Below are 26,317 nucleotides of genomic sequence, written 5' to 3'. Positions count from 1 at the left end.
CTCTAATTGTTGCTTTGTTTTCTCTTAGCCCTAGATACAATTAAGATTAGGGACTAATCAATTAAATCATAGTGCATTTAGTTAATGTTTCTTGAATTGTCTTTAACCTAGATAAGTTTTGGATTTTTGTTTCATAAGATATATTTGTTTATTTCTTTATAATAGAAATCAGTATTTTGGGTAAGAATAATAAGTTCAACGTTTAAGTTGCCCCACTCTTATTTGGCATTCTTATTTGACCTGTTGCTCTCTGTTTTGTTTTGTTTTTATATATATATATATTTTACTGATTTTTTACAGAGAGGAAGGGAGAGAGATAGAGAGTCAGAAACTTCGATGAGAGAGAAACATCGATCAGCTGCCTCCTGCACATCTCCTACTGGGGATGTGCCTGCAATCCAGGTACGTGCCCTTGACTGGAATCGAACCTGGGACCCTTCAGTCCACAGGCCGACGCTCTATCCACTGAGCCAAATTGGTTTCGGCATGCTCTCTGTTTTTTACTTTGTCCTTGTTTTCTGTCAGTTGGATGTTCCAGATCATTTGTAGTTCCCCTGCTGCATGCCTGAAATCTGTCTGTTGTCCAGAAAGTTTCAAACTTTTTATTAGAAAATGACATTTAGAGACCCAGATGTGGGCATTAGGAACACATTATTTATATACTGCTTTGAAAGAAAAATTGCCTTAGAGGTTAAAAATGCTGCTGTTAAACTGTGACCCACAATTTATTACAAGAAGCATTCAAATTTTAAAGATGATAAAATATGATAAACTGAATCTTAGAATAAGTGAAATTCAACATTTTTTTCACTTGGAATTTAAAGAAGCTCTATATTTGAAAGGATAACTTTTTTCTTTGCAGATTGGATTTACATTTAGTGTGCCTGTTGCAAAAACAGTAGAACTTCCTGGCTCTAGTACTGTTTTAGAACCAATTACAAGTAGTGCAGGTAAGTAAAAACGTTTTATAAATTTTTACATAAAAATAGTTGCATGCATTAGATTAATATTTCAAAAATTTTCCCCTTTGGCAGTTCTTATAAGTCAGTGGTTCTCAACCTTCCTAATGCCGCGACCCTTTAATACAGTTCCTCATGTTGTGGTGACCCCCAATTTCATTGTTACAAATTGAACATAATTAAAGCATAGTGATTAATCACAAAAACAATATGTAATTATATATGTGTTTTCCGATGGTCTTAGGTGACCCCTGTGAAAGGGTCGTTCGACCCCCCGGTTGAGAACTGCTGTTATAAGTGCTTTCATTTGAATGAAATTTGGTCTGAAAAGCAAATGAGCAGTCAACGATTAACAAAATTATCCTCAATGGAGGATATGTTTTTATTGATTTTAGAGAGGAATAGGGGGAAGGGAGAAAGAGAGAGAGAAAGAAACATTGATGTGGAGAGAAACATCGGTTGGCTGCCTCCCATATGTATCCCTGCTGGGGATTGAAACCTTTTGGTGTATGGGACAATGCCCCAACCAACTGAGCTACTGGCCAGGGTTAATACCAGCCTTTTGACATGTTTTTTAGTAATTATTCTCAGAGATACTTAGCTCCCTAAATGTAAATGTTAACAGTTTAATTGTGAGGGGGATAGTCACAATAGCAAATTTATCTATTGTCTCTTTTCAGTCAAATTAAGTATATTAATGAAATTCAGTAGATGACTTCTTTAGGTTTACTGTTCAGTTCACAGCATTTTTATGTATCAGGGTTATGCTGGCCTCTGCAAATAGTAATATATAGTGGTCACCCCGATAAATCTAGTACCTATATGATCTCATATTTTGTTATTACAATATTACTGACTATAATCCCTTTGCTATACTTTACCTCCCTGTGACTATTTTATTTCCACCAATTTGTACATAATCCTCTTCCCTTTTTCACCCGCCTTCCCTCCCCCCTGCCCAGTTTGGTAACCATCAAAATGTTCTCTGTATCTCAGTTTGTTTCTGTTCATCCATTGATGGACATTTGGGTTGTTTCCACTTTTTGGCTATTGTAGACAGTGCTGCTGTGAATATGCATGTATATGTATTTGTTTGAACACTGGTTTCAATGTTTTGGGGTTGGGATATATATCTAGGAATGGAATTGATGTGCCAATGGAAACCACAAGGTTGTTTTTCTCAGCAGATAGCTCATTTTACATTCCCACTAGCAGTGTATGAGGGTTCAAATTCTTTACATTTTTATGACACTTACTACTTTTTAAGGTTTTTTATAGCCATCCATTTGCATTCCCATAGTGATTAATGGTGTTGACCCTCTTTGTGATGCTTGTTGGCTCTTTACATATGTTCTTGGGAGAAATGTCTAGTCAGGTCTTAACCATTTTAAAATTGGTTTGTTCCTGTTGCTGAGATGTAAGCATTTTTGTATAGTCTGGATACTGTATCCTTATTAGACATGAGTTATGAGTAATTTCTCCAATTCAATGGATTGTCTTTTCACATTTTTTTGATAATGTCCTTAGATGCACAGAGGTTTTTAATTTTGGTGAAGTTAAAATTATTTTTCTGCTTGTACTTTTGGTGTCATTTAAGAATCCATTGCTAAATCTCTGGTCATGAAGGTATACCTCCTAGGTTTTCTTCTAAGAGTATTATGGTTTTCTTATATTTAGATCATTGATCCATTTTGAATTAAGTTTTATTTATAGTGTGAGATATATAGGTAGGCAGGATTTGTTTTGAAACTACTTTTTAACTGAACAACACTCAAGAAAAACCTGGTTATTTATATTTTGTTATAAAAAATTTCAAACATTCTCCAATGTTGAATGGTAGACTGATTCCCCATATACTCTTTTTAAAAAAATATATTTTACTGATTTTTTACAGAGAGGAAGGGAGAGAGATAGTCAGAAACATCGATCAGCTGCCTCCTGCACACCTCCCACTGGGTATGTGCCCGCAATCAAGGTACATGCCCTTGACCAGAATCGAACCGGGGACCTTTCAGTCTGCAGGCTGATGCTCTATCCAATGAGCCAAACCGGTTAGGGCTCCCCATATACTCTTTACCCAGCTTCACCCTTTCGATTTTATGGCCAATCTTGTCTGTCCCTCCTCCCCTCCCTCTTTCCTACCTTTCCCTCTTAGACATACAAACACACCTATCAGGTTATTTGGAAACAGTTCCACACATATTTCATATATAAACAGAAACGCCCCCCTTAAAAATATAACCACAAAACTATTATCATATATAGATTTCTTAAGTAAAGGATATGTTCATTTTGGAAAATATAAAAAGTAAAAGCAATAAATAAAAGACACTCATCATTAGCAGCACCATTACTCTTTAGATGGAAACATTCAAAATCTTTTGCACTTTCTAACCTGTTTTTACCCATAACTATGCTTTCAAGAATGATTGTTTTGTGGCTGTGTAGCATTTCATGTCAACATTCTGTAATTTATGTAATCAGCCCCTAATTGAGCATTTATCTACCATCCAGGTTTTCATTGTTAACTGAAAGATATTTTCAATCATAGGGTGAATTTCTAGAAATGAAATAACTGCCTTAGTTGAATATTTTTTAATCAATAGTGTAAATTGCTATGTAATTGATTACATATTTCATGAGGGGTAGCTGCTTGCCCCAGTTGCCATACTTTTTTTTTTTTTTTTTTTTTTAGTATTTTTATTGATTTCAGAGAGGAAGGGAGAGGGAAAGAGAGATAGAAATATCAATGACGAGAGAGAATTGATTGGCTGCTGCCTGCATACCCTCACACTGGGAATAGAGCCCGCAACCCGGGAATGTACCCTGAATCAACCCTGACCTCCTGGTTCATAGGTTGATGCTCAACCACTGAGCCACACCAGCCGAGCGCCATATCTTCTTCAATGTTTCAACTTGTTTTTCTTGATTACCAGTGAATTACCAGTAATAATTATAGTTTATATTTTTTGCCCATTTGGAGGAGAGATGTATAGTGTGGGAAATAGTATTTTTACTTCCGTATAATGGCAGTTTAATCCTGTATTATTAAGTAATTTTTTCATTATCTTTGAATTTCACACGTTTAAAATGATATTTTAGAAGTTGATTCAAATTGTCTTTACAAAATCTTTTTAATGCATTTGAGTCCAGTGTTTTTTCTAGGTATAATATCTTTTATAATTAAAAAAATATTACAGCTCAAGATATCACTGCAATGAACAGTAGAAGCTGTAAGAAGCCAGATGAAGATTCTGAGGGCCTTTTTAGACCTGCAAAAACCCTGAAAGAAGGAAGTGTCCTAGATGTTCTGAAAAATCCTGGTAAGATAATGGCTGCACTTGAGATAGTCTAAATTTTTAATTACAAACTCATGATCTTATTTTAATGTCATTTGTGGTATACTTTAGGCTTTAAGAGAATTATGGCTAATTTGATAGGAGATTGACTTTTGAATATAGATGTAATCAAATGTTACTCTTTTAGGGGAAAGATCTTAGAAACTCTACTTATTTCTCTAGAATTCAAGGACTTTGTACTAAAATGAAATTTGTAAGAGGCAAGTATAGAAGGAGAAAATGAATTGCCTATTAATAGAGATAGGCCAATACTGAATGAAAGTAAATAAACAAACTTGATGATGACATACTTGGACATTTCTTTCTCACAAGAGTGTTGAAACTGCCATGTTGTTCTCAGATTATTACCATATATATATATATGTGTGTATGTATATATATATATATATATATGAGCCAACAAATGTACTGATTCTAACATATATAAAAGACAGTACTCATTTGAAACAAGATATGCAAGCTAGTATATAATAATTTGAAGGCAATGACTAGAAATCCTCAAATAGGAATAAGTTTTTAGTTTGAAAATCAAAGAGTATAAGTCACAAGTTCAATTGTGATGTGTACTGTAATAGTATAAAGGTGTTTATAAGATAACCTAGTAGCTCAAAAAGAATTTAAACCCAGCAAAGATGTTCATGTATGATTGAGTAGGAATTTCAAAATAAAGCTGGCTTCTACAACAAGATTTAGAAGGATTAGTTTTTTTTAATTAGCTCTCTCATTTTATAGTTGAGTATACTGCATACAGGAGTCTTAATAATTTAGATGATTTTACACAGTTATGGTAGAACTCCAAAATGCCTGTACTAGAGTTAACCAAATAGTTAGGTAAGCATCAAATTCTTATAGTTTATCTTCTCTAAGTTATACTTTGTATTCATAATGTCCAGACCTTCTCCCCCCCTTTTTTAAAAAATATATTTTATTGATTTTTTACAGAGAGGAAGGGAGAGGGATAGAGAGTTAGAAACGTCGATGAGAGAGAAACATCCATCAGCTGCCTTCTGCACACCCCCAACCGGGGATGTGCCAGCAACCAACGTTATATGCCCTTGACTGGAATCGAACCCGGGACCTTTCAGTCCGCAGGCCGACGCTCTATCCACTGAGCCAAACCGGTTAGCAGGGGTGGGCAAACTTTTTGACTCGAGGGCCACAATGGGTTCTTAAATTGGACCGGAGGGCCGGAACAAAAGCATAGATGGAGTGTTTGTGTGAACTAATATAAATTCAAAGTAAAAATCATTACATAAAAGGGTATGGTCTTTTTTTTTTTTTTTTTTTTTTTTTTTTTTTTTTTTTTTTTTTTTTAGTTTTATTCATTTCAAACGGCCGGATGTGGCCCGCGGGCCGAAGTTTGCCCACGGCTGGGTTAGGGCCACACCTTCTCCCTTTTAACTTTTTTTTAAATAGCAAGAATTTGGAGGAGATCATATGTTCTTTTGAAGGAGAAATTAGGAAAATTGGAAAAAGTGGGAGGAATAGAAATCTGTAATACTTTGAGGTGGTTCCTGTTAAAAATTTTTTTTTTTAAATATATTTTATTGATTTTTCACAGAGAGGAAGGGAGAGAGATAGAAAGTTAGAAACATCGATGAGAGAGAAACATTGATCAGCTGCCTCCTGCACATCTCCCACTGGGGATGTGCCCGCAACCCAGGTACATGCCTTTGACCGGAATCGAACCTGGGACCTTTCAGTCCGCAGGCCGACGCTCTATCCACTGAACCAAACCGGTTTCGGCTCCTGTTAAAATTTTGACAACCTTAGTTAATCATGAACAAAATGTTGACCACTGGGGGTAACTGAGATATGTGGGATTGTTTTGCCATTATGTTAAAAATAGCCCCAGACTGGATTATTTATTGGTAGCAATAGAAAATCTGTAACAACTTTCTATATCTTTTTTCCCCTCCCAATTTTCTTTTCCTTTGGTGCTGAAGGCAGGAGAAACAGCGTCACTGGGTTTGTTTGTATGAATAAAATAAAAATTAATTGGTTCAAAGGAAAGGATTGAAACGTCATTCCCACAAGTGAAGTGTAGTTTCAGTGAATCATTTTAATGACCACAGTTTTAGTGTAGTACAAAGGCTTAATCTTCCTATTATTCCTTAATGGTTCTACATGAATACCTTAGTTGTCTAAACATACCTTTAGAGGTTACAAAAAGGTATACTTACAATGTGATAGGCTCTGAGATTATATTGGAGAGATATTTGAAGCAATTTTGTTTGAATCAGTGTTTGGTAACTTTGCATGGGCTGTATTTGAGTAGCATGGGCTTGTACTCCATTAGGATTGACTGGATCTTAATAAGTTTTGTATTTCTAGGCCTTACCAGATGGTTTGGTACATCTCTGTTGGAATTTTATCATTTGTCATTGAATCGTTTATTTTTTTAAAGCTCTCTATGAGTTTAGTATCATTATAAAATAATTTTTATCACTCTGTGGTACTTTGGAGGGACATCTGCCCAGTGACCATACACCTACACAGCTCAGCTGGTTTTTACCGAAAGTAAAGGATACCACAGTAGTGGATTATGATGGGACAAAATTTGAAAATTAGATTTTAAAATCATTGGGTATAGCCAGGGGAACACTTAAAAGGAGAGACAGACAGGTGGGGGAAGAAGGCTACGAATGTAGGTCAGTGTTGCAGAAATGTAAGGGGTAGTAAGACACTCCACAAGACATTGATGACAATAGTATAGATCAATGAATTGTTATAATTAAAGCCTTAAATTAGGTTTTTGTTGACTTATAATAAATAGAAATTCCCTAGAAGAGGAATTGGCCCTCCGGTCCAATTTATATTATAAATAAAACATCTGTTGTAGAATTTTAACTAGGTCTAAGTGTCCCTTATTATTTACTAGAGGCTTGATCGCACGAAATTTGTGCAAGAGTAGGCCTTTCTTCCCCCAGCTGCCAACTCCGGCTTCCCTCTGGCACCCAGGACTTGGGCTTCCCTCATAGCCCCAGCTTCATCCGGAAGGTCATCGGAAGGATGTCCGGTCTAATTAGCATATTATGCTTTTATTATCATAGATGTTATTAATTAATAGTGCTTAGGTGAAAATTACCTTAAGTAGTCCATTTTGGATTATAATAACTTAGCAATAAGGTAAATGTGTTTTCTTCCAGTAATAATATTTCAGTTAATGTTTTCATTAGAAAACATTCCCTAACTTTTTTTTCCCCAATTCTCCCTATCTTACAGGTTTCACATCACCGAAGGCAGATTCTCTTGCTGCTATTTCTACCACCACAAGCCCGGTAGTTTATACAAGACCAGCAATAAGTAGCTTTTCTTCTAGTGGAATCGGGTTGGGGGAAAGTTTAAAAGCTGGATCATCATGGCAGTGTGATAGTTGTCTACTCCAGAACAAAGTTACAGACAGCAAGTGTATAGCCTGTCAAGCGACAAAATTGCCACTAAGAGATACTGCTAAACAGACTGGAATTGGGACACCAAGTAAAAGTGTCAAACCAACTCTTTCTGCATCAGGGACAGGTTTTGGAGACAAATTTAAACCAGCAATAGGAACTTGGGATTGTGACACCTGTTTAGTGCGAAATAAGCCTGAAGCGATAAAATGTGTAGCTTGTGAAACACCAAAACCTGGAACTGGTGTTAAGCGTGTCCTTACATTGCCAGTGGCTTCAGAAAGTGCTGTCACCGTGGCTGCTTCATCTTCCAGCTGCACTGTGACCACTGGTACCTTAGGATTTGCAGATAAATTCACAACGCCCAAGAGGTCTTGGGAGTGTCCAGTATGCTGTGTTCCTAATAATCCAGAGGACAGTAAATGTGTGTCCTGTATGTCTGAGAAACCAGGTACGTTAATGGCTGTTTGGAATAATTTTGCTCATTATGTTAGTAGAACATTTTAATTTTCTGTGAAACCACTAAGAACAATCTAGAATATTTTAAGTGTTTCAGGATGAGAATTTTCTCATACGTCTTAACTTTTTAAAGCTATATTGAGATTAAAACGACTTGCTTGGGGCTAGATATGTATGGTTTCTTAGGATAGGCTGTGAATGACTACTTTGATCTTTGTATGCATTTTTATCATAAAATTTTTGTTCTTTAGGATCATTTCAAAATTGACTGTTATAGATGCTAAAAGGTCTTGGAAGGGGGCAGTCTTTCTCAAACCTCTATACAGAATAAAATATTACTTAGTCTCTTTTTCTCTAAGTAAAAGTGAGGATGGCTAGTGGTCATTTCCAGGGAAGACTTTATTAATGGGTGGGCAATATTGCTTTATGAAAAGGCTGTCGCTGAATGTTAATGGCGATACCTGTACCTGTATGCTCTCTGCCAGAGTTTGCAATGGTAGTAAGTTACTGAATCATCCATGAAAAATTCTAACTTAGCTAGAAAAATGAAGTTAGGTTTGAGTTTTTTCTGTTTTTCTGTTCAGATTTTAAAGAGTTAATAAAGATTCACATCTGGAAATGACTCTTTGCTGTTTTTGTAATATTGTTATATAGTTATTTGGTACAGATATATGGTGACATGAATACTAAATAAAACATATGGGTATTTTGGGAATTATATGTGTAGTTTGGTGTATGCAATGAAAAGCTCTTGAGTTATTAGGCTAAATCTCTGTCTGAACATAAGGGGAGAGCCATATATCTAATTCCTACTGGATGTCTCCGAGAATAAGATTTCAAAATCTTCATTCTGAATTATCTTTCTCTTCCCACCTGACACCCCTCCTTCCCTATTGGAGACAAATTTACTTATTTATTTATTTATTTATAAAATATATTTTATTGATTTTTTACAGAGAGGAAGGGAGAGGGATAGAGAGTTAGAAACATCGATGAGAGAGAAACATCAATCAGCTGCCTCCTGCACACCCCCTACTGGGGATGTGCCCGCAACCAAGGTACATGCCCTTGACCAAAATCGAACCTGGAACCCTTCAGTCCACAGGCCGACACTCTATCCACTGAGCCAACCCCGTTAGGGCGGAGACAAATTTAAACCAGCAATTTGTTACAGGCAGGGAACTGAAATTCTGAGTTGATGGGAGAATAAAATTTTGAGTCAGGCAGTGAATTGTTGCACATAAACAAAGGAAATTCATGTATTAAAGAATGCTGACTTTATCCTGTAAATGAGCCATTAAAATTAAACAGAGGAGTGATGCAGTCAGATTTGTATTTTGATAAAATCACTTGGTGGCTTTTTGAAGGATAGACTTGAAGGTGACAAAATTTGGAGACCAAAGGACAGATTAGGGAGGTTGCATCAATAATACAGGCAAAGATAATGGTGATTTGTACTAATGAAATCAAATAAGGATGGGAGAGATGTAGAATAATGTGTAGTTGAAGACATGATGATTTCAAGCTGTTGAAGTTGACTTTCAGATATATGTGAGGCCATTATACTGATAATGGACCCTCTGGCCTAAAGATACAGATTAGAGTCATTAGCCCATAGTTTTCTAATAAGTCATGGGAATATAGGTGATGGAAAGTGAGTGGAGTGAATAAAGAAGATGGTCTAAAAATGGGAGCTCTGCCAATTTAAGGAAGTGGCAGGAATAAAACTTTGGAAGTTAATTTTTTAAAGGAATAACCAGAGGAAAAACATGGCACTGGTTGCTTCTTGGAAGGATGGACTTAAGGGAATAAGTCTCAATACTAAAGCTATTATTCAAGCAAACAATGAGATTATCAGTAGAAGGGTTCAGAAAAGAGAATGAAAAAGATGTGAGAAATATGTAAGGGAGGAAAAGCCATCTAACCCAGTTAATTAGTTGGATAGTGGAACTACCAACTAAGGAAGAGACCACAAGAATGAAGCACAAATTGTAGATAAAGATCAGGAAACTTGTTGGTGATTAAAGTTATCAGAGTAGATGAGAACTTGTGAGCAGTGCAATGGACCAATGATGGAAACTCAGGGAGCAGTTTTATTGGCATGATGGAAGAGAACATACCAGTAAGATCAGATAACTAGGAGAAGTGATGACAATTGGAGAACATTTAGAGAAGTAGGGATACCAGAATGGATGTCTCACTCTTAACACAATACAGGGTAGGGCAAAAGTAGGATTACAGTTGTGAGTACATGAAATAGTTTATTCTTGTATTATTATGTATTGTATTCTTTTTCATATTAACAGCTGTCAAGCTACTTTTGCCCCACCTTGTATTTCTTTATACACTGTGCTTTGCTGAGCCATCCTTGCTATGCAGCCTCCTCTCTCCATAGAACTTGCTAATTCTGCTTAAATCTCACCTCTGAGGATCCTTCTCCTGCCCCTTAGTAATTTCTCCTTCCTTATACTCTTGACATTAAATTATTTATTACTTTCCTTCTTGGTGATGATGCTACTATGCATTTGTTTTTACTTTTCCCTTTTAAGACTGTGAGCACCTTTAGAAGTTAAGTAACATTTTATTCATCTTTTATGTTCACAGAGCCCAAGTAAATTATGGTGTTTAATAAATGTCTGTTTAGGCTAGCTTATAACAGAGATGCCATGAACATATAATAGGTGGTGTCAAGTAGAATTGCAAAGTGAATGATAGAATACTTCTATGCAAAAATGATCATTTCAAAGGCAGAGACCTGTGCTTTGAAATCTTGAATTTAATATGGTGTGGCTATGTATTTTATCTATTACGATATTGTCTACAATTTTATGTCTTAATGCTGTACTGCTTGAAGAAATTGGACAAAGATTTTTAAGGAAAATTTAGCCCTAGGCTTTGATTTATAATCATGATCTTTTTTTAAAATCATGGCTATTCAAACTTGGGTTTAAGGGGTGCTTATTACTAAGCAAGGTGAGTATGAGCTGTTCATTTATAAGATTGAATTTTTAACAATGTGTAATGTTTATATTTCTGGCATTTTCTCTGTCTTAATAGGAAACACTAATAAAAATTGAACATTTAGACTTAGCGATGTCATTAAGATATTGACATAATGTAAATGAGAATTTCCATGTGTTTCTGCATTGTTTTTAGGAAGTTCAGTACCTGTTTCAAGTAGCAGCACGGTTCCTATCTCTCTGTCTTCTGGAGGCTGCCTAGGATTAGACAAGTTCAAGAAACCCGAGGGAAGCTGGGAGTGTGAAGTGTGCCTAGTGCAGAATAAAGCAGATTCCACCAAATGTGCAGCATGTGAAAGTGCCAGGCCAGGCACAAAATCTGAGTTTAAAGGTAAGGAGTTGATAAAGAGCTTCCTTGAATTGCCATTAAAAAGTGAAATGCTTGCAAACAGCTTTAGTTTTAAATTTACTCATTCTCTACTTAATGCAAATGAGGTATTGCCCTGGACTTTTAGTTCATATCTGTCTCTGAATTAGTGTAAGGTTGAATTATTTGCTGGTCAGCAGTGAGGTATCTTTTCTGCAGCTGGGTAAATGATCTATATTTTATTATTGAGTCTGAGAGAGTTTTAGCTTTTTAACTGTTAACAACCCTTTGGCATCTAGATAAATTTCCTGTCTTTTATTTTACTGGCAATTTATACCCCTGGAACCTTATTAGAAGCAATCCAGACTTGGGCTTTGATTGTCCCAGAAAAATAACTCTCTTAATATTTGTTATATAAATGTAAAGGAAGAACCTCTCAAAGTAATCTGAAGGCTAGATTGTTCAGGTCTTCATATTTCTGTATGAATTATTTCATACGAGACACTTCCTAGTCAAAATTTTGAGAAATGCTTTCAGATCACTGCTATTCGGTCCATTTTAGTTCTTTCTGTAGCTGATACCTCATGGCTTCTTTTCCATATTCTCGATTTCTAATACAGTCGTTGCCATACCTTTAAATATGTCCTTTTGAGGCAGAGGTGATAACTGATATGGTTTTTGGGACCTTTGTTTTTAGCTTTCTGTGTAATATCACTTAAGATATCTTAGAGACCATGTGGATAGCTATTTGCTTTTGAGATTCTGATACAGTTTTTCAGTTATGATTCTTAGGGAAAGAAAATAGGGTAGGGAATCATTAAAGGTGGAAATCTGAAGATGAGTGCTTGCAAAGTGTGGCTGTCATTTGTCTTTATTTACATATGGGTAAGCAGAGTAATGGATAAATATCTTAGACTCTAATATTTCCTTTTGAGGCACTTGGTCAAGCATTCCATTTCTAGTTTATTCGTTGCAGGAAAGCATTATGAAATCAAGACTTTGATTTTATCGATACAGTATTGTTTATCTTTTTAAATATTGTTTTCACTGATGTATTTCTGATTCTTTGATGCTAAATTTTTTTTAAATGCTTGAGTAAATAACACATTCATAAGACTCAAAAATCGAATTATGACGAGATTGACAGTGAAAAGTCTATCTCTTTCCCATTGGCTTATTTTTTTAAAATTTTGTTTTATTGCTTAAAGTATTACAAAGAGTATTACATATGTCTCCTTTTTTTTTTCCCCTTGACATTCCCCCGGCCTCCCCTACCACTCCCCCCCCCAGCCCCCCACATTGTCTTGTGTCCATTGGTAATGCTTATATGCATGCATACAAGTTCTTCCGCTGATCTCTTACCCCCCTCCTCCCCTCCCAACCCTCCCAGGCTTCCTGCTATAGTTTGACAGTCTGTTCAATGCTGCTCTGCCTCTGTATCTATTTTTGTTCATCAGTTTATAATGGTCTTTATTATCCATAAATGAGTGAGATCATGTGGTATTTTTCTTTCATTGACTGACTGGCTTATTTCACTTAGCATAATGCTCTCCAGTTCCATCCATGCTGTTGCAAATGGTAAGAATTCCTTTTTTACAGCAGCGTAGTATTCCATTGTGTAGATGTACCACAGTTTTCTAATCCATTCATCTACTGGTGGGCACTTGGGCTGTTTCCAAATCTTAGCTATGGTAAATTGTGCTCCTATGAACATAGAGATGCATATATCCTTTCTGATTGATGTTTCTGGTTTCTTGGGATATATTCCTAGAAGTGGGATCACTGGGTCAAATGGGAGTTCCATTTTTAACTTTTTGAGGAAACTCCATACTGTCTTCCATAGTGGCTGCACCAGTCCGCATTCCCACCAGGAGTGCAAGAGTGTTCCCTTTTCTCCGCATCCTCTTCAGCACTTGTTGTTTGTTGATTTGTTGATGATAGCCATTCTGACAAGTGTGAGATGATACTTCATTGTTGTTTTGATTTTCATCTCTCAGATGATTGGTGACTTGGAGCATGTTTTCATATGTCTTTCGACCTTCTGTATATCCTCTTTTGAAAAGTGTCTATTTAGGTCCTTTGCCCATTTTTTGATTGGATTATTTATCTTCCTTTTGTTAAGTTGTATGAGTTCCCTATAAATGTTGGAGACTAAACCCTTATTGGGGATAACATTGGCAAATATGTTCTCCCATGCAGTGGGCTTTCTTGTTGTTTTGTTGATGGTTTCTTTTGCTGTGCAGAAGCTTTTTATTTTGATGTAGTCCCATTTGTTTATTTTCTCTTTATTTTCCAATGCCTTAGGAGCTGTATCAGTGAAGAAATTGCTTCGGCATATGTCTGAGATTTTGTTGCCTTTGGATTCCTCTAGTATTTTTATGGTTTCCCGTCTTACGTTTAAGTCTTTTATCCATTTTGAGTTTATTTTTGTGTATGGTATAAGTTGGTCTAGTTTCATTTTTCTGCATGTATCTGTCCAATTTTCCCAACACTGTTTATTGAAGAGACTGTCTTGACTCCATTGTATGTTCTTGCCTCCTTTGTCAAATATTAATTGAGCATATTGGTTCGGGCCGATTTCTGGGCTCTCTATTCTATTCCATTGATCTATATGTCCGTTCTTGTGCCAGTACCAGGCAGTTTTGAGAACAGTGGCTTTGTAATACAGCTTGATATCTGGTATTGAGACCCCACCTACTTTGTTCTTTCTCAGGATTGCTGCAGCTATTCAGGGCCTTTTTTTATTCCAGATGAATTTTTGGAGAGTTTGTCCTAGATCTGTGAAATATGCTGCTGGTATTCTAATGGGAAGTGCGTTGAATTTATAGATTGCTTTGGGTAGTATGGACATTTTAATGATGTTGATTCTACCAATCCATGAACATATGTTCTTCCATTTGTTTATGTCTTCCTCTGTCTCATTTTTCAACGTCCTGTAGTTTTCTGAGTAGAGGTCTTTTACCTCTTTAGTTAAGTTTATTCCTCGGTATCTTAATTTTTTTGGTGTGATGGTAAATGGGATTGCTTTTTTAGTCTCTCTTTCTGTAAGTTCACCATTGGTGTATAGAAATGCCATATATTTCTTGGCATTAATTTTGTATCCTGCTACATTGCCGAATTCATTTATTACGTCTAATAGTTTTTTGATGGAGTCTTTATGGTTTTTTATGTACAATATCATGTCATCTACGAATAAGGACAGTTATACTTCTTTTCCAATTTGGATGCCTTTTATTTCTTCTTCTTGTCTAATTGCAATGGCTAATACTTCCAGTACTATGTCGAACAGGAGTGGTGAGAGTGGGCATCCTTGTCTTGTTCCTGTTCTTAGGGGAAATGGTGTTAGTTTTTGCCCATTGAATATGATGTTGCCTGTGGACCTGTCATATATGGCTTTTATTATGTTGAGGAATGATCCTTCTATTCCCACATTGCTGAGAGTTTTTATCAATAATGGGTGTTGGATTTTGTCAAATGCTTTTTCTGCATCAATTGATATGACTATGTGGTTTTTTCTCAATTTGTTTACGTGATGTATCACATTTATTGGTTTGCGGATATTGTACCATCCTTGCATCCCCAGGATAAATCCTACTTGGTCATAGTGTATGATCTTTCTGATGTACTGCTGGATTGGAGTTGCTGAGATTTTGTTGAGGATTTTGGCATCTATGTTCATGAGGGATATGGGCCTGTAATTATCTTAACATTGTGTTATCTTTATCTGGTTTTGGTATTAGGGTGATGCTGGCTTCATAGAATGAGCTTGGAAGTGTTCCTTCCTTTTGAATTTTTTGGAATAGTCTGAGGAGGATAGGTTTTAGTTCTTCTTTGAATGTTTGCTAATACAGTATACTTTATTTCAACATTTCCAAAACATTTCAAGGTTATGATCCTTATTGTTTCAAATTTAATAATAACATACACAGAACATTTCCACTTTCTAATGAACTAGCATGTTTTTTAAATCATATTCTCATCTTTTTTTTTTAATTGATTTTTTACAGAGAGGAAGGGAGAGGGATAGAGAGTCAGAAACATCGATGAGAGAGATACATCGATCAGCTGCCTCCTGCACATCCCCCAGTGGGGATGTGCCCGCAACCCAGGTACATGCCCTTGACCGGAATCGAACCTGGGACCTTTCAGTCCGCAGGCCGATGCTCTATCCACTGAGCAAAACCGGTTTCGGCATATTCTCATCTTTTTAATGTCAATTAGTTCTGCAGTGATGTTCTTTCTTCTTTCCTGACACTACATTACAGTGCATTCTTTTTTTTTTTTTTTATGTTATCAATCCAGGACTTACCAACTGTAGTGACCTACTAAGAGGATTAACTTTCAACTTTGTTCATCCTTGCTATTTGATTCTAATAAAACATTTAAAATGTCAAAAAAAAAAAAACCAACAAAAAAACTCCCATTGGCTTATTTTTAATCTTTCCTCTCCTACCAGTCAAAAGGCTATGGTTTGTCTTATTACTCTTTCAAAGTTTCTTTATTCACATCATAAGAAAATATATTCTGGTTCTGCACATCCTTATCTCTCCACCTTGTTTGACTAAATGCCCTACTGCCTCTGTGCTTCCTTAATTTTATCACATTAGCTTGGACATACATTTGTTCTCCATTCACAGCTGCCCAGATTGCATATGGCATTTTGTATGTCTCTGAGTTTAATTTGTCTTTAAAAAAAAAAAAAAAAGACACAGCTGTAGGATTACTAAGAGGAAATGTATTTGTAATTTTTTGGTACATATTGACAAAATGCCTTTTATAACTTTGTGCTAATTTACACATCCACCTGCAATGTATAAAGTGTCTGTTATTCCTAGTAATACTGTTTTATCAAACTTGTCAAATCTCTGCCAGATGAAAGGGGGCATGTCTAGTTGCAGAGGATTGGGAATATAATTCTCATGCTGAATTTTTGACAGTTTATAATACTCTTCAAAATAGGCCTTTTCCGAGTTATTCGCATGTCCCTTTTGTTTTCAAGGTTTGCATTTTGTTTGAGTGGATAACATTAACTCGGTGTCTTTTTGGTGTCTTGTATTTTTGAAGGCTTTGGCACATCTTCCTCATCTTCAAACCCAGCATCCTCACCCTTCAAATTTGGTATACCGTCATCCTCTTCTGAGCCTTCTCAGACTTTACCAAGCACTGGAAATTTTAAATTTGGAGACCAAGGAGGCTTTAAAATAGGTATGTCATCAGATTCTGGGTCTTTAAACCCCATGAGTGAAGGCTTCAAATTTTCTAAACCAGTAGGAGATTTTAAATTTGGAGTTTCATCTGATTCTAAACCGGAAGAAGTTAAAAAGGACAGTAAGAATGATAATAATTTTAAGTTTGGACTTTCTTCTGGTTTAAGCAATCCAGCTTTAGCCCCATTTCAGTTTGGGATGACTAATCTTGGGCAGCAAGAAAAGAAAGAGGAACTGCCTAAAGCTTCATCTACAGGCTTTAGTTTTGGTACGGGTGTTATTAACCCCACTCCCGCTGCTGCTGACACTGTGGTGACCTCTGAGAACAAGAGTAGCTTCAGCTTTGGAACTATCGAAACCAAGAGTAGCTCAGTGGCTCCTTTCCCGTGTAAGACATCGGAAGCGAAAAAGGAAGAAATGTCTGCTACCAAAGGAGGGTTCCCTTTTGGCAATATGGAACCTGCCCCTCTGCCATCTGCCTCATTGTTTGCTTTGGGAAGGACAGAAGAGAAGCAAGAGCCTGTCACTTCTACTTCTCTTGTGTTTGGGAAGAAAGCTGACAATGAAGAGCCAAAGTGTCAGCCAGTGTTTCCCTTTGGGAATTCAGAGCAAACCAAAGATGAGAGTTCTTCAAAGTCGACCTTTAGTTTCAGTGTGGTAAAACCATCTGAGAAGGAGTCTGAGCAGCCAGCAAAGGCCACTTTTGCTTTTGGAGCTCAAACCAGTACTACAGCTGGTAAGTATTAAACATTTTCTTTTACAAGATGTCTTTGATATCTCAGAAAGTCAAGGAATGGTTTACACTAAACACGTGAGAGAGACTAGTAACAGAACTCTCAGGAAAGTAATCTAGGATTTTCAGCTTTAATTTCTCTAGTCCCTCATGATTTTAATGATTTACTGATCTAATTTTGAGAAAAACAGTTCTAATAGAAAGCCCACAATATTGCACATTTGTTTGTGTCTTTTTCCCTTCTGTGAGCTTTATCAGAATTGGCATATACTATTCAGGAAAATAGGCATTCTTTCTTATGCACATGAATATTTTCTAACTAATGAAATTTTTATATGTAGGCTTTCATCTACAAATAGAGATAACCAGTCATTATCAGCCATGTAAGGGAACACAGACAAATATAATTAATCTCTGAGAAATAGGCAATTATGAAAACTTAAATTTTGAAGAAAAAAATGCAATCGCATTTTTAAATGTTAATGAAACAAAATTCATTTTATGGACTGAGGAACAGAAAAAACATAGTTGGTAATCAGATTAGTAAACTGGAATTTTTCAGGGCACAGTGCAAAAGTACAGAGAGATTGCTCCAAGCTAGATTCACAAGTGACATTGGAATAAGAATGCTTAGAAGATGAGAGCATGAAGGAACTGTTAAAGAAGTGATAGAAGAAAATTTCCTAGATGTAGAGAGAGACATTGGTCTTAAAAATGGAAGTAGTCCACTCATTGACAAAAGCCAGTAAAATTTCATGACACCAAGCCAAAATCCTGAATGCTTTCAGAGAGAGAGAGAGAAAAAAGCTGTTTGCCACAAATAAAGTTATATTAGCATCAGACTTCCATTTTGTAACATCAGATGCTAAAAACAGGGCAGTGTTCTCAAAGTGAAAATGGGATTTGAACCTAGAATTCTGTAACCAGCCAAATTTCATCAAACATAAAGGCAAAATATAGATGTTTTCAGATAAACAGAGAATCAAGTTGAACACCCATGTCCATTTTGGAATAATAAATTGGAAACACAATCAAAATAAAAATTAAACCTAAAAAACAGTATGAATACAACAAATAGATGTGAGTTTTTTGTGTATTGAATTTTTACTTGGAAATTTAAAAACACCCTTTAAAGGAAATAAAAGCTAAATTATATATTATTTGGAAAGGAATAAAAATTAGATAGGGTTTAACCAAATTTAATCATGGGCTTTTTCTATACCAGCGGTTGCCAATCTTTCGGACCTCACGGACCATTGGTTGGCGACTGCTGCTTTATACTGTTTCCATTGAAGTAGACCTCTTAAAAAAAAAAAAAAAAAAAAAAAAAGAAATAGACCTCTTAACCCTCCTCTATACTGACTTGAAAGTGAGCTAAAATTTTAGCTCCATTTTCCTAACCCATGCTAATGCCCTTACAATAAAGTGACCAGCCATGTCTAGTAGACCATATTGAAACAGACGTTATTGGAACACTTTCCCAAAAAAGTCTTCAATAAGGTGGCTGGATTCAGGATCATCATATAAAAGTCAATAGCTTTCCTCCAAAATCAGCAGTAAAGTATTGGACAACATATTTCATTTGTATTTTCCAACATTTTAAATTTGTATTTTATAAAAGCTACAGAACCTGTTATGTGCTAACATAATAAAAACATACTTAATACTTGTTCCTGAGTGAGAATATTTCTCTCCCTCCCAGTCCCAACCCCCAATATAATTTAAGTTCTTAGAGGAATTGTTGTGGATCTTGAAGTTTATATAGAAGGAAAATGCACAAAAAATTTTGGGGAGAAGGACAGGCACACAGATAGGTTTGCCTTACTAAATATCAAACCATACTGTCAAGCTATAATAATTAAATCAATTTAGTAACAATAATTATATCAGAAACATATTTGGAATTTAATATGTCATAAAGGTGAGGAAAGGATGCGCTAGTCAGTACATGCTGCAGGAAAATTAGCTATCATTTGGTTAAATTGAAGTTTTAATCCTGCTAACATAAGTTGCAAATCATATTTATAAAAGTAAATACGATTCATGTATCTTCCACTGTCTGAATTTGTTATCCAAACACAGTATCTATACAGTTAAATTCGGATATAAGGCATATTTTTAGTAATCTGAATGATGAAGATTTTCCTATTAAGACAAAATCTATAAAAGATGAATGTATTTGACTACATCAAAATTTAATATAACAGATATGCCCATTTGATGAATAAATTTATATATACATATATGTAGTATATATATTTTAAATATTTTTATTAATTTCAGAGAGGAAGGGAGAGGGAGAGAGAGATAGAAACATCAATGATGAGAGAGAATCATGGATCGGCTGCCTCCTGCACACCCCCCAATGGGGATCAAGTCTGCAACCTGGGCATGTGCCCTTGAGCAGAATCGAGCCCAGGACCCTTCAGTCCGTAGGCCGATGCCCTATCCACTGAGCCAAACAGGCTAGGGCACAGATGAATCTATATTAAAAATGTCTGTTTTCTAATAACTTCTTAGATTGTAGGATAGGAAAAAATGCTTTCTGTGATTACTTGTTCTTACAAATTTTTGTTTCTTAATTTTTGTCATACAGATCAAGGTGGAGCAAAGACAGTTTTTAGTTTCTTGAACAACAATTCCTCTAATTCAAGTACACCAGCCACTTCAGCTGGTGGCAGCATATTTGGTAGTTCCACCTCTTCATCCAGTGCACCAGCGAATGCCTTTGTGTTTGGACAGGCCAACAATCCTGTGAGCAGCTCTGCCTTTGGTAACCCTGCTGAATCCAGTACATCTCAACAGTCTTTGCTGTTTCCTCAAGAGAGTAAACCAGCAACCACATCCAGCTCGGGTACAGCTGTTACCCCATTTGTCTTTGGTCCAGGAGCCAGCAGTAATAATACTGCAACCTCTGGTTTTAACTTTGGAGCTACAACCACAACTAGCTCTTCAGGTACTTTTAAAAAGAACAAAAAACCCATATGTGTACTTGGATTGGCCTTAATTATGAGTATATCAATTCTTAGGAATTAATATGGCAGCTTATTACAAAATGGCATGGGTGCCTTTACCTATTCTATACTAGGGATGTTGTAGTTATTCACGCTAAGGTGTAATGTACATCTTGTGTTTAAGTTTAATATAATTAACTCTTGAGAGTAATTTTTCTAATTTCAGCAAGAGTGTTATTTTAGTTTTTGCAAGTAAGTAACCAGACATGGGTTATTTTATGAGACATTAGTCCTCATTGTGCAGTGTGTACATGATACAACATTAGCTGATTTCTGCATGTGTTAAATTTCTGATGAGGTTAGTTGTTGTCTTCGATATATTCCATCTAAAATTTTTTGACTATGAAGATGGGGAGTTTTGTTAATAGTTTTTTGTTGGTGTTATTTTTTTATTAATCCTCACCAGACACTTTTTCCATTGATTTTTAAAGAGAGTGGAAGGGAGGAGGGGGAGAGACAGAGAGAGACACATCGATCGGTTGCCTATTGTATGAGTCCCTACCGGATTGAGCCTGCAACTGAAGTACGTGCCTTTGATGGGAATCAAACCTGACACCCTTCAGTCTAAGGGCCAACGCTCTATCCACTGAGCCAAACCGGCTAGGGTGAAGTTTTTGTTTATATGGATTCTGTGTAGTTTTGCTAAACAATGATAGAGATTTGCGTTCTTACAATTCTTACAATCATTATTCAGAACTTGGTGGGATTTTTTCCAGCAAGGTAAGAATCTGAAAGGAAGCTTTTATTTGCTTTTGGTTTCTTAGAGATTTCTTGAGAAGTATCTCTATCCTGGTAATTTACATAATTCTTTGGGCCTGTAGGAAGCTCCTTTGTGTTTGGCACTGGACCTTCAGCACCATCTGCCAGTCCAGCATTTGGTGCTAACCAGACCCCAACATTTGGACAAAGTCAAGGTGCCAGCCAGCCAAATCCCCCAGGCTTTGGATCTCTATCATCTTCAGCAGCTTTATTTTCTGCTGGTTCTCAGCCTGCACCACCTACTTTTGGGACAGTGTCAAGCAGTAGCCAGCCTCCTGTGTTTGGACAGCAGCCTGGTCAGTCTGCATTTGGCTCTGGAACAGCTCCAAATTCCGGTGAGTGTGTGTACTAGTTATGTACTTTGTATCTGTACTTAGGTTTAGTATGTCTTACATATGATATTTTTCTTTGAACTTTGAAACATACATGCCTTTTTTTAATTGTCTCTTATACTCAGACGACTAGAGAAGTATATGTTTAGTCTTACCTATAAACCACATTCCCAACTTTGGCACATTAAGCATCTTTTAACTCTTTGAATTAGATATTGTATTCATTCCATCCCATTTCTCCCCTTCTGGATTTTGGGGCATTCTAGCCTAGATTTCAACTGTGGTGTTTTCTAATCCTCTTTGTGATCAAATTTACTTCAGGAATTTATGCCTCGGCTGGGACAGTCCAGCCGAATTGTCTCATGACACTTCCTATTTGATGACACAAACCTTTTCACTTGTATATTTAAACAAATGTTTCTGTGTTTGTTCTTTTAATATAGTTAATCACATGTATTATACAGGGTGGGGCATTGTTACTTATTGTGTTATTTTCCATAGGAACATTTGCCCCACCCTATAATGACATATACAGTCACACTGTACAGTTAGATTAATATTCTGAGTATGCAAATACCATGTGGTCTACTGGGATTATTCCCACACAAAATTTTGTTTTCTCTGGCATTAATGATTTCCTCTTTGTTAATGATTCCCTCTTTGCATAGATCTCTTCTCAATATTTTCAAGTGCATTGGCTGTTTTTCAGGATCTGAAAGAAGTTTCCCAGGATTTTCTAAACTGCTCCTCCCACCAGGCTTTCTATAGAGGCTTACTATTTAACTGAGGTCTTGGGGATCCTTTTTACCAATTATCTTGGAGATTCCCTGTAGCTTTTTCTTAAAAAGCATCTCTCTTTCCTTGGTATCATCTTTTTCCCACTTCCATGTTTTGATAGGACAGACCTTCCAGTGATTTTTTTTTTTTTAAGTACTCAGGGAAGAAAATTTGAGACCATCCATTTTTGGAAGGATCATTATTTTGCTCCCATGTTTGGTAAGATTTTTGGTTGAATATAGGTTTAGATTGGAAATCCTTTTGATAATTTTGAAGGCATTTCTCTACTTGGACTTTCTGAAGATCCACAGTGGAGAAAATACTCGGTTTTCTTTAAGTGGTCATAAGAGAGCTTAACCCTTTACTGTATTTTGCATTAAAGGGCAGAGTCATTTCTAGAAAAGCTGTCACTTTTATCTTAATGTTTTTTTTGCTTTAACTATTGTAGGTTCAGTTTTCCAGTTTGGCAGCAGCACTACAAATTTCAATTTCACAAACAACAGTCAGTCAGGAGTATTCAAATTTGGTGCAAATCCGAGCACACCTGCAGCCCCAGCCCAGCCTTCTGGCTCAGGGGGCTTTCCATTTAATCAGCCGTCAGCGTCATTTACAGTGGGGTAAGAGACTTTTTGTTGAAATGGAGAATTTAGCATGGTAAGGACGTGTGCTTGTGCATGAATGTGTGTGTGTGTTCTGTTTTTAAAAGCACCAATGTGCAGTGCAGTTCAGGTAAAGGCAAGTATGTTCTCTAATATCAATTTACCATATTATAGTGTGAGAGGATCATAGCCTGAAAAAAAGAGCAGGGTGTGTATGTGTCCTGTGCGGCAGGAAATTTGTGTACTTGAAAAATGTCTCTTTACCCCCCTTGTCACTGGTCACATTTAGAGTTATATTATGACTCTAAAATTTTGAGCATCATGTCACATTTTGAAGTATTTATTTTTCACAGGTCAAATGGGAAAAATATGTTCTCTTCTTCTGGAACTTCAGTTTCTGGTCGCAAGATAAAGACTGCTGTTAGACGCAGGAAATAAATGTTGCAGTGGTGGTATACACAAGTTTTAACAAAAGCTGATGTCCTGCTTTTAGATACTGGATTGTACTACATGCTGGAGTTACCTGAAGTCAATCTGCTTAAGGACTTCTTTGATTTTGGAATTTTCCTCTTTGTTTCTTTACAAAAGCCCTGCCCTCACCTCTCGCCATGCCCTTTAAAAATAAATAATAGACTGATGACTGATTCTTCAGCGAAAATATTTTATGATCCAGCAAATTATTCACTGATTTGGCTTAGGCTGACTGAATGCAGGAATGGAGCCCGCTCAGTGAATGGCTTTGTATAGAACCTCTTCGTCTGCACCATTATGTGCGTTGATATGCGTTTATGGAACGCATTGATATTGTAATTATATCTGAGGAATTCTGTATAGATTTAGAGGATGTTGAAATGAATGATTTCTATGCTGAGTTTGTGCTGGTGTATGTGTGAAGTGAGTGAGTTGGGTATATTGTGTACTAAAATTTTCTGATAGAGGAAACCTGATTAAAGAATGGTCTATACTAAGGACTTGTTAGATCTAGTTCCTTCTCCACTTAATAATTATATGCTATTTCTATATTTTCATTCTTCTATCACCTGTCTTGCCTTTTCCATTATTTTATTATGAAACTTGTGTAAATACAATTTTGTTTCTGTACTTTTTGGCATAACATAAATCTGTGAACTTGAAATTTTAATTTTGTGTTAGAATTTTTTGTTGTTTAGTCTTGTCTCAGATTTTATTATGTAAATCCCATTATTCAAAGTTGCCTAAATCCATTTGGAAATCTTAAAAAAAAAATTGGGGATTCTTAAAGTAAATTTATTGGCTTTTCTGATCCAGTTTTGTTTGGACCAAAAACCAGTATTGTACAAAGTATTAAGCATATATTTTTATATATATTTACTGAAATGGACTGTGGTGACTTTGGATAATAAGGAAAAGTTTAATATTAAAGCCATGTTTATTACAGTATAATTAACATGTTAAACCATGGGATAAATGCCATCAATAAAAAATTGTGAAATCCTTTTTGTTCTAGTGTTAACTCTGGAAGGGAACCTTTTTATAAAGGTTAATTAAAGGTCAGTTAGAAGATAAACTTCAGGGAATGCTTTTAAGTGATTTGGATAACTCCTAAGTCAATGGGAAAGTGTCTGAATTTACAACATATTGAAAGGTACCTGCTTTTTTGTCTGGTGCTAGGAATCATGCCTACTTTGCATATAAATTGACGTACCTTTTTAAAAGTTGGAAATAAACACACAGTCATTTCTGTTTGTACTGGTATTTTCCTTGATAGGTGACTGGACACTGGTTTTTGATGAAGTTCTTGGAGATACATGGCCCCAGCAGCCCACAAAAACTTGAGTGGTCCTTTTGTGTAACTTTTTAAAAATTATTTTAGTGATTTTTTTTTTAACTGGATTTTTTTTCTGTGGTCCATAAAAGAGCTGGATGGAGAGGAGGTGGTGATGGTGGCAGACAACATTTGGTAATTTTATTCTTCAATTTGAAAGCACAATTATATTGTGCTGACTTACTTTGCTGAACTTGTGGTTGGAATGTAAACTCAGAACTTTTAAAAATGTTGTAGGTTTTTGCCGTTATTTATAATGAAAAGATAATTTTTCATAGTCAAATATATTAGGCCATCATCAAATGCTGGTTTGGAGGTAGAGATTTTGTATGATAATACATGTTTGATATGGATCTGTGATGGTGAAGGTTAGAAGAAGTGAACTGGAAATTTGTGGTTTCACTGCTGAGAAGTTAATGCCTAACTAAATTGCAGGTTCATGCATTCTCAGCCATTCTTTAGGCCCATACGGATGGGAATTAGGCATTCTGCTGTGCTAGAAAGGTTTTGTTTTTACTTAGTACCTTTTTTATTTTTTAAACAAGTGACTGAAAGCCATGAAGTTGCTTTTCTTAAAAGTGAAATCATCTGCGCCTTGGCAACTGAAGTATACAGGGCTTGGAATTTGTTTTTTCCATCTCCATGGTTGAAATTCTTAGGCTGCATAAGGCAACTTGAGTACATTCATGGTAGCAGCTGTAACTTCCAACTTGTCCCTATTCAAGCTCAGCAGAGGTATCTCCTTATCAGACTAGCTCAGGCTATAGAACCACTTTTGATACACTCCCTGTGGCTGTGATAGCTTATATACTCCATACATAAGTAAAAATTGGGGGCTGCTGTGGAAGGGTGGTAACATGACAAAACAATATTGGCCCACTTTTCATGCTGGACCAATGAGGAATTGTGTGTTTTTTGTTGTTTTTAAAATATGTTCTTACTTGATTTTAGAGAGAGGGAGGGGGGAGAGAAACATTGATCGGCTGACTCCTGTGCCCTGACCTGGAATCGCCTGCAACCTCTCAGTGCATGGGATGAAGCCCAATTGATTGAGTCACACCAGCCAAGGTGAGGAGGAATTGTTTTTGACTGAAAACAATCTCTGAAGCGAGAAAAGCCTTATGTAGAAAGATTGAATACTTAGGTTTGTTTATATAATTTGGTCAGTAGACAAGATGGTCAGTAGTTCTCACTGAATGTACATCCATATAAAGTTGTGTTAGATGTATATTCTAGGACCTCCTCGTCAGAGATTAATTCACCGTGTCTGGGCAGGGTCCAGAAATCTGCATCATTAAATAAGCACCTGGAGGACTTGCCACTTTAAGTACTAGGTTGTTTTGAGTAATTTATGATTTCAGGCATTAAGAAAATTCAGACAATGGGAAAATTTGTCTTTAAGCTAGCTGCTTATATTTTTCTTTATCCTCATCCGAGGATATGTTTTTATTGATTTTAGGGGGAGAGAGAAACACCGATATGAGAAACATCAATCAGTTGCCTGTCATACACACTCTGACCAGGGGTTAAACGTGCAACCTAGGTATGTTCCCTCACTGGGAATTGAACCTGCCATCTTTTGGTTTACGGGATGAT

General features: G+C 36.2%; 1 protein-coding gene across 1 annotated transcript in view; it reads left to right on the top strand.

The window, feature by feature from the left end:
- The window catches only part of NUP153 (nucleoporin 153), a 74,664-nt gene extending 50,015 nt beyond the window's left edge, over positions 1-24,649 (top strand). Inside the window, exons 14-22 of the mRNA XM_081087739.1 lie at positions 863-950; positions 4,160-4,282; positions 7,544-8,161; positions 11,326-11,520; positions 16,561-17,439; positions 20,033-20,392; positions 21,272-21,544; positions 22,767-22,935; positions 23,271-24,649. Of these exons, the coding sequence (XP_080943865.1) occupies positions 863-950; positions 4,160-4,282; positions 7,544-8,161; positions 11,326-11,520; positions 16,561-17,439; positions 20,033-20,392; positions 21,272-21,544; positions 22,767-22,935; positions 23,271-23,355 (2,790 nt within the window). The 3' untranslated portion in view covers positions 23,356-24,649. The remainder of the gene's footprint in view (positions 1-862; positions 951-4,159; positions 4,283-7,543; positions 8,162-11,325; positions 11,521-16,560; positions 17,440-20,032; positions 20,393-21,271; positions 21,545-22,766; positions 22,936-23,270) is intronic.
- The last annotated feature ends 1,668 nt before the right edge of the window (positions 24,650-26,317 follow it).

The sequence above is a fragment of the Myotis nattereri genome, assembly GCF_964212035.1.
Source record: "Myotis nattereri genome assembly, chromosome: 3".
Classification (NCBI taxonomy): Eukaryota; Metazoa; Chordata; class Mammalia; order Chiroptera; family Vespertilionidae; genus Myotis; species Myotis nattereri.
This window is presented reverse-complemented; position numbering and strand designations above follow the sequence as displayed.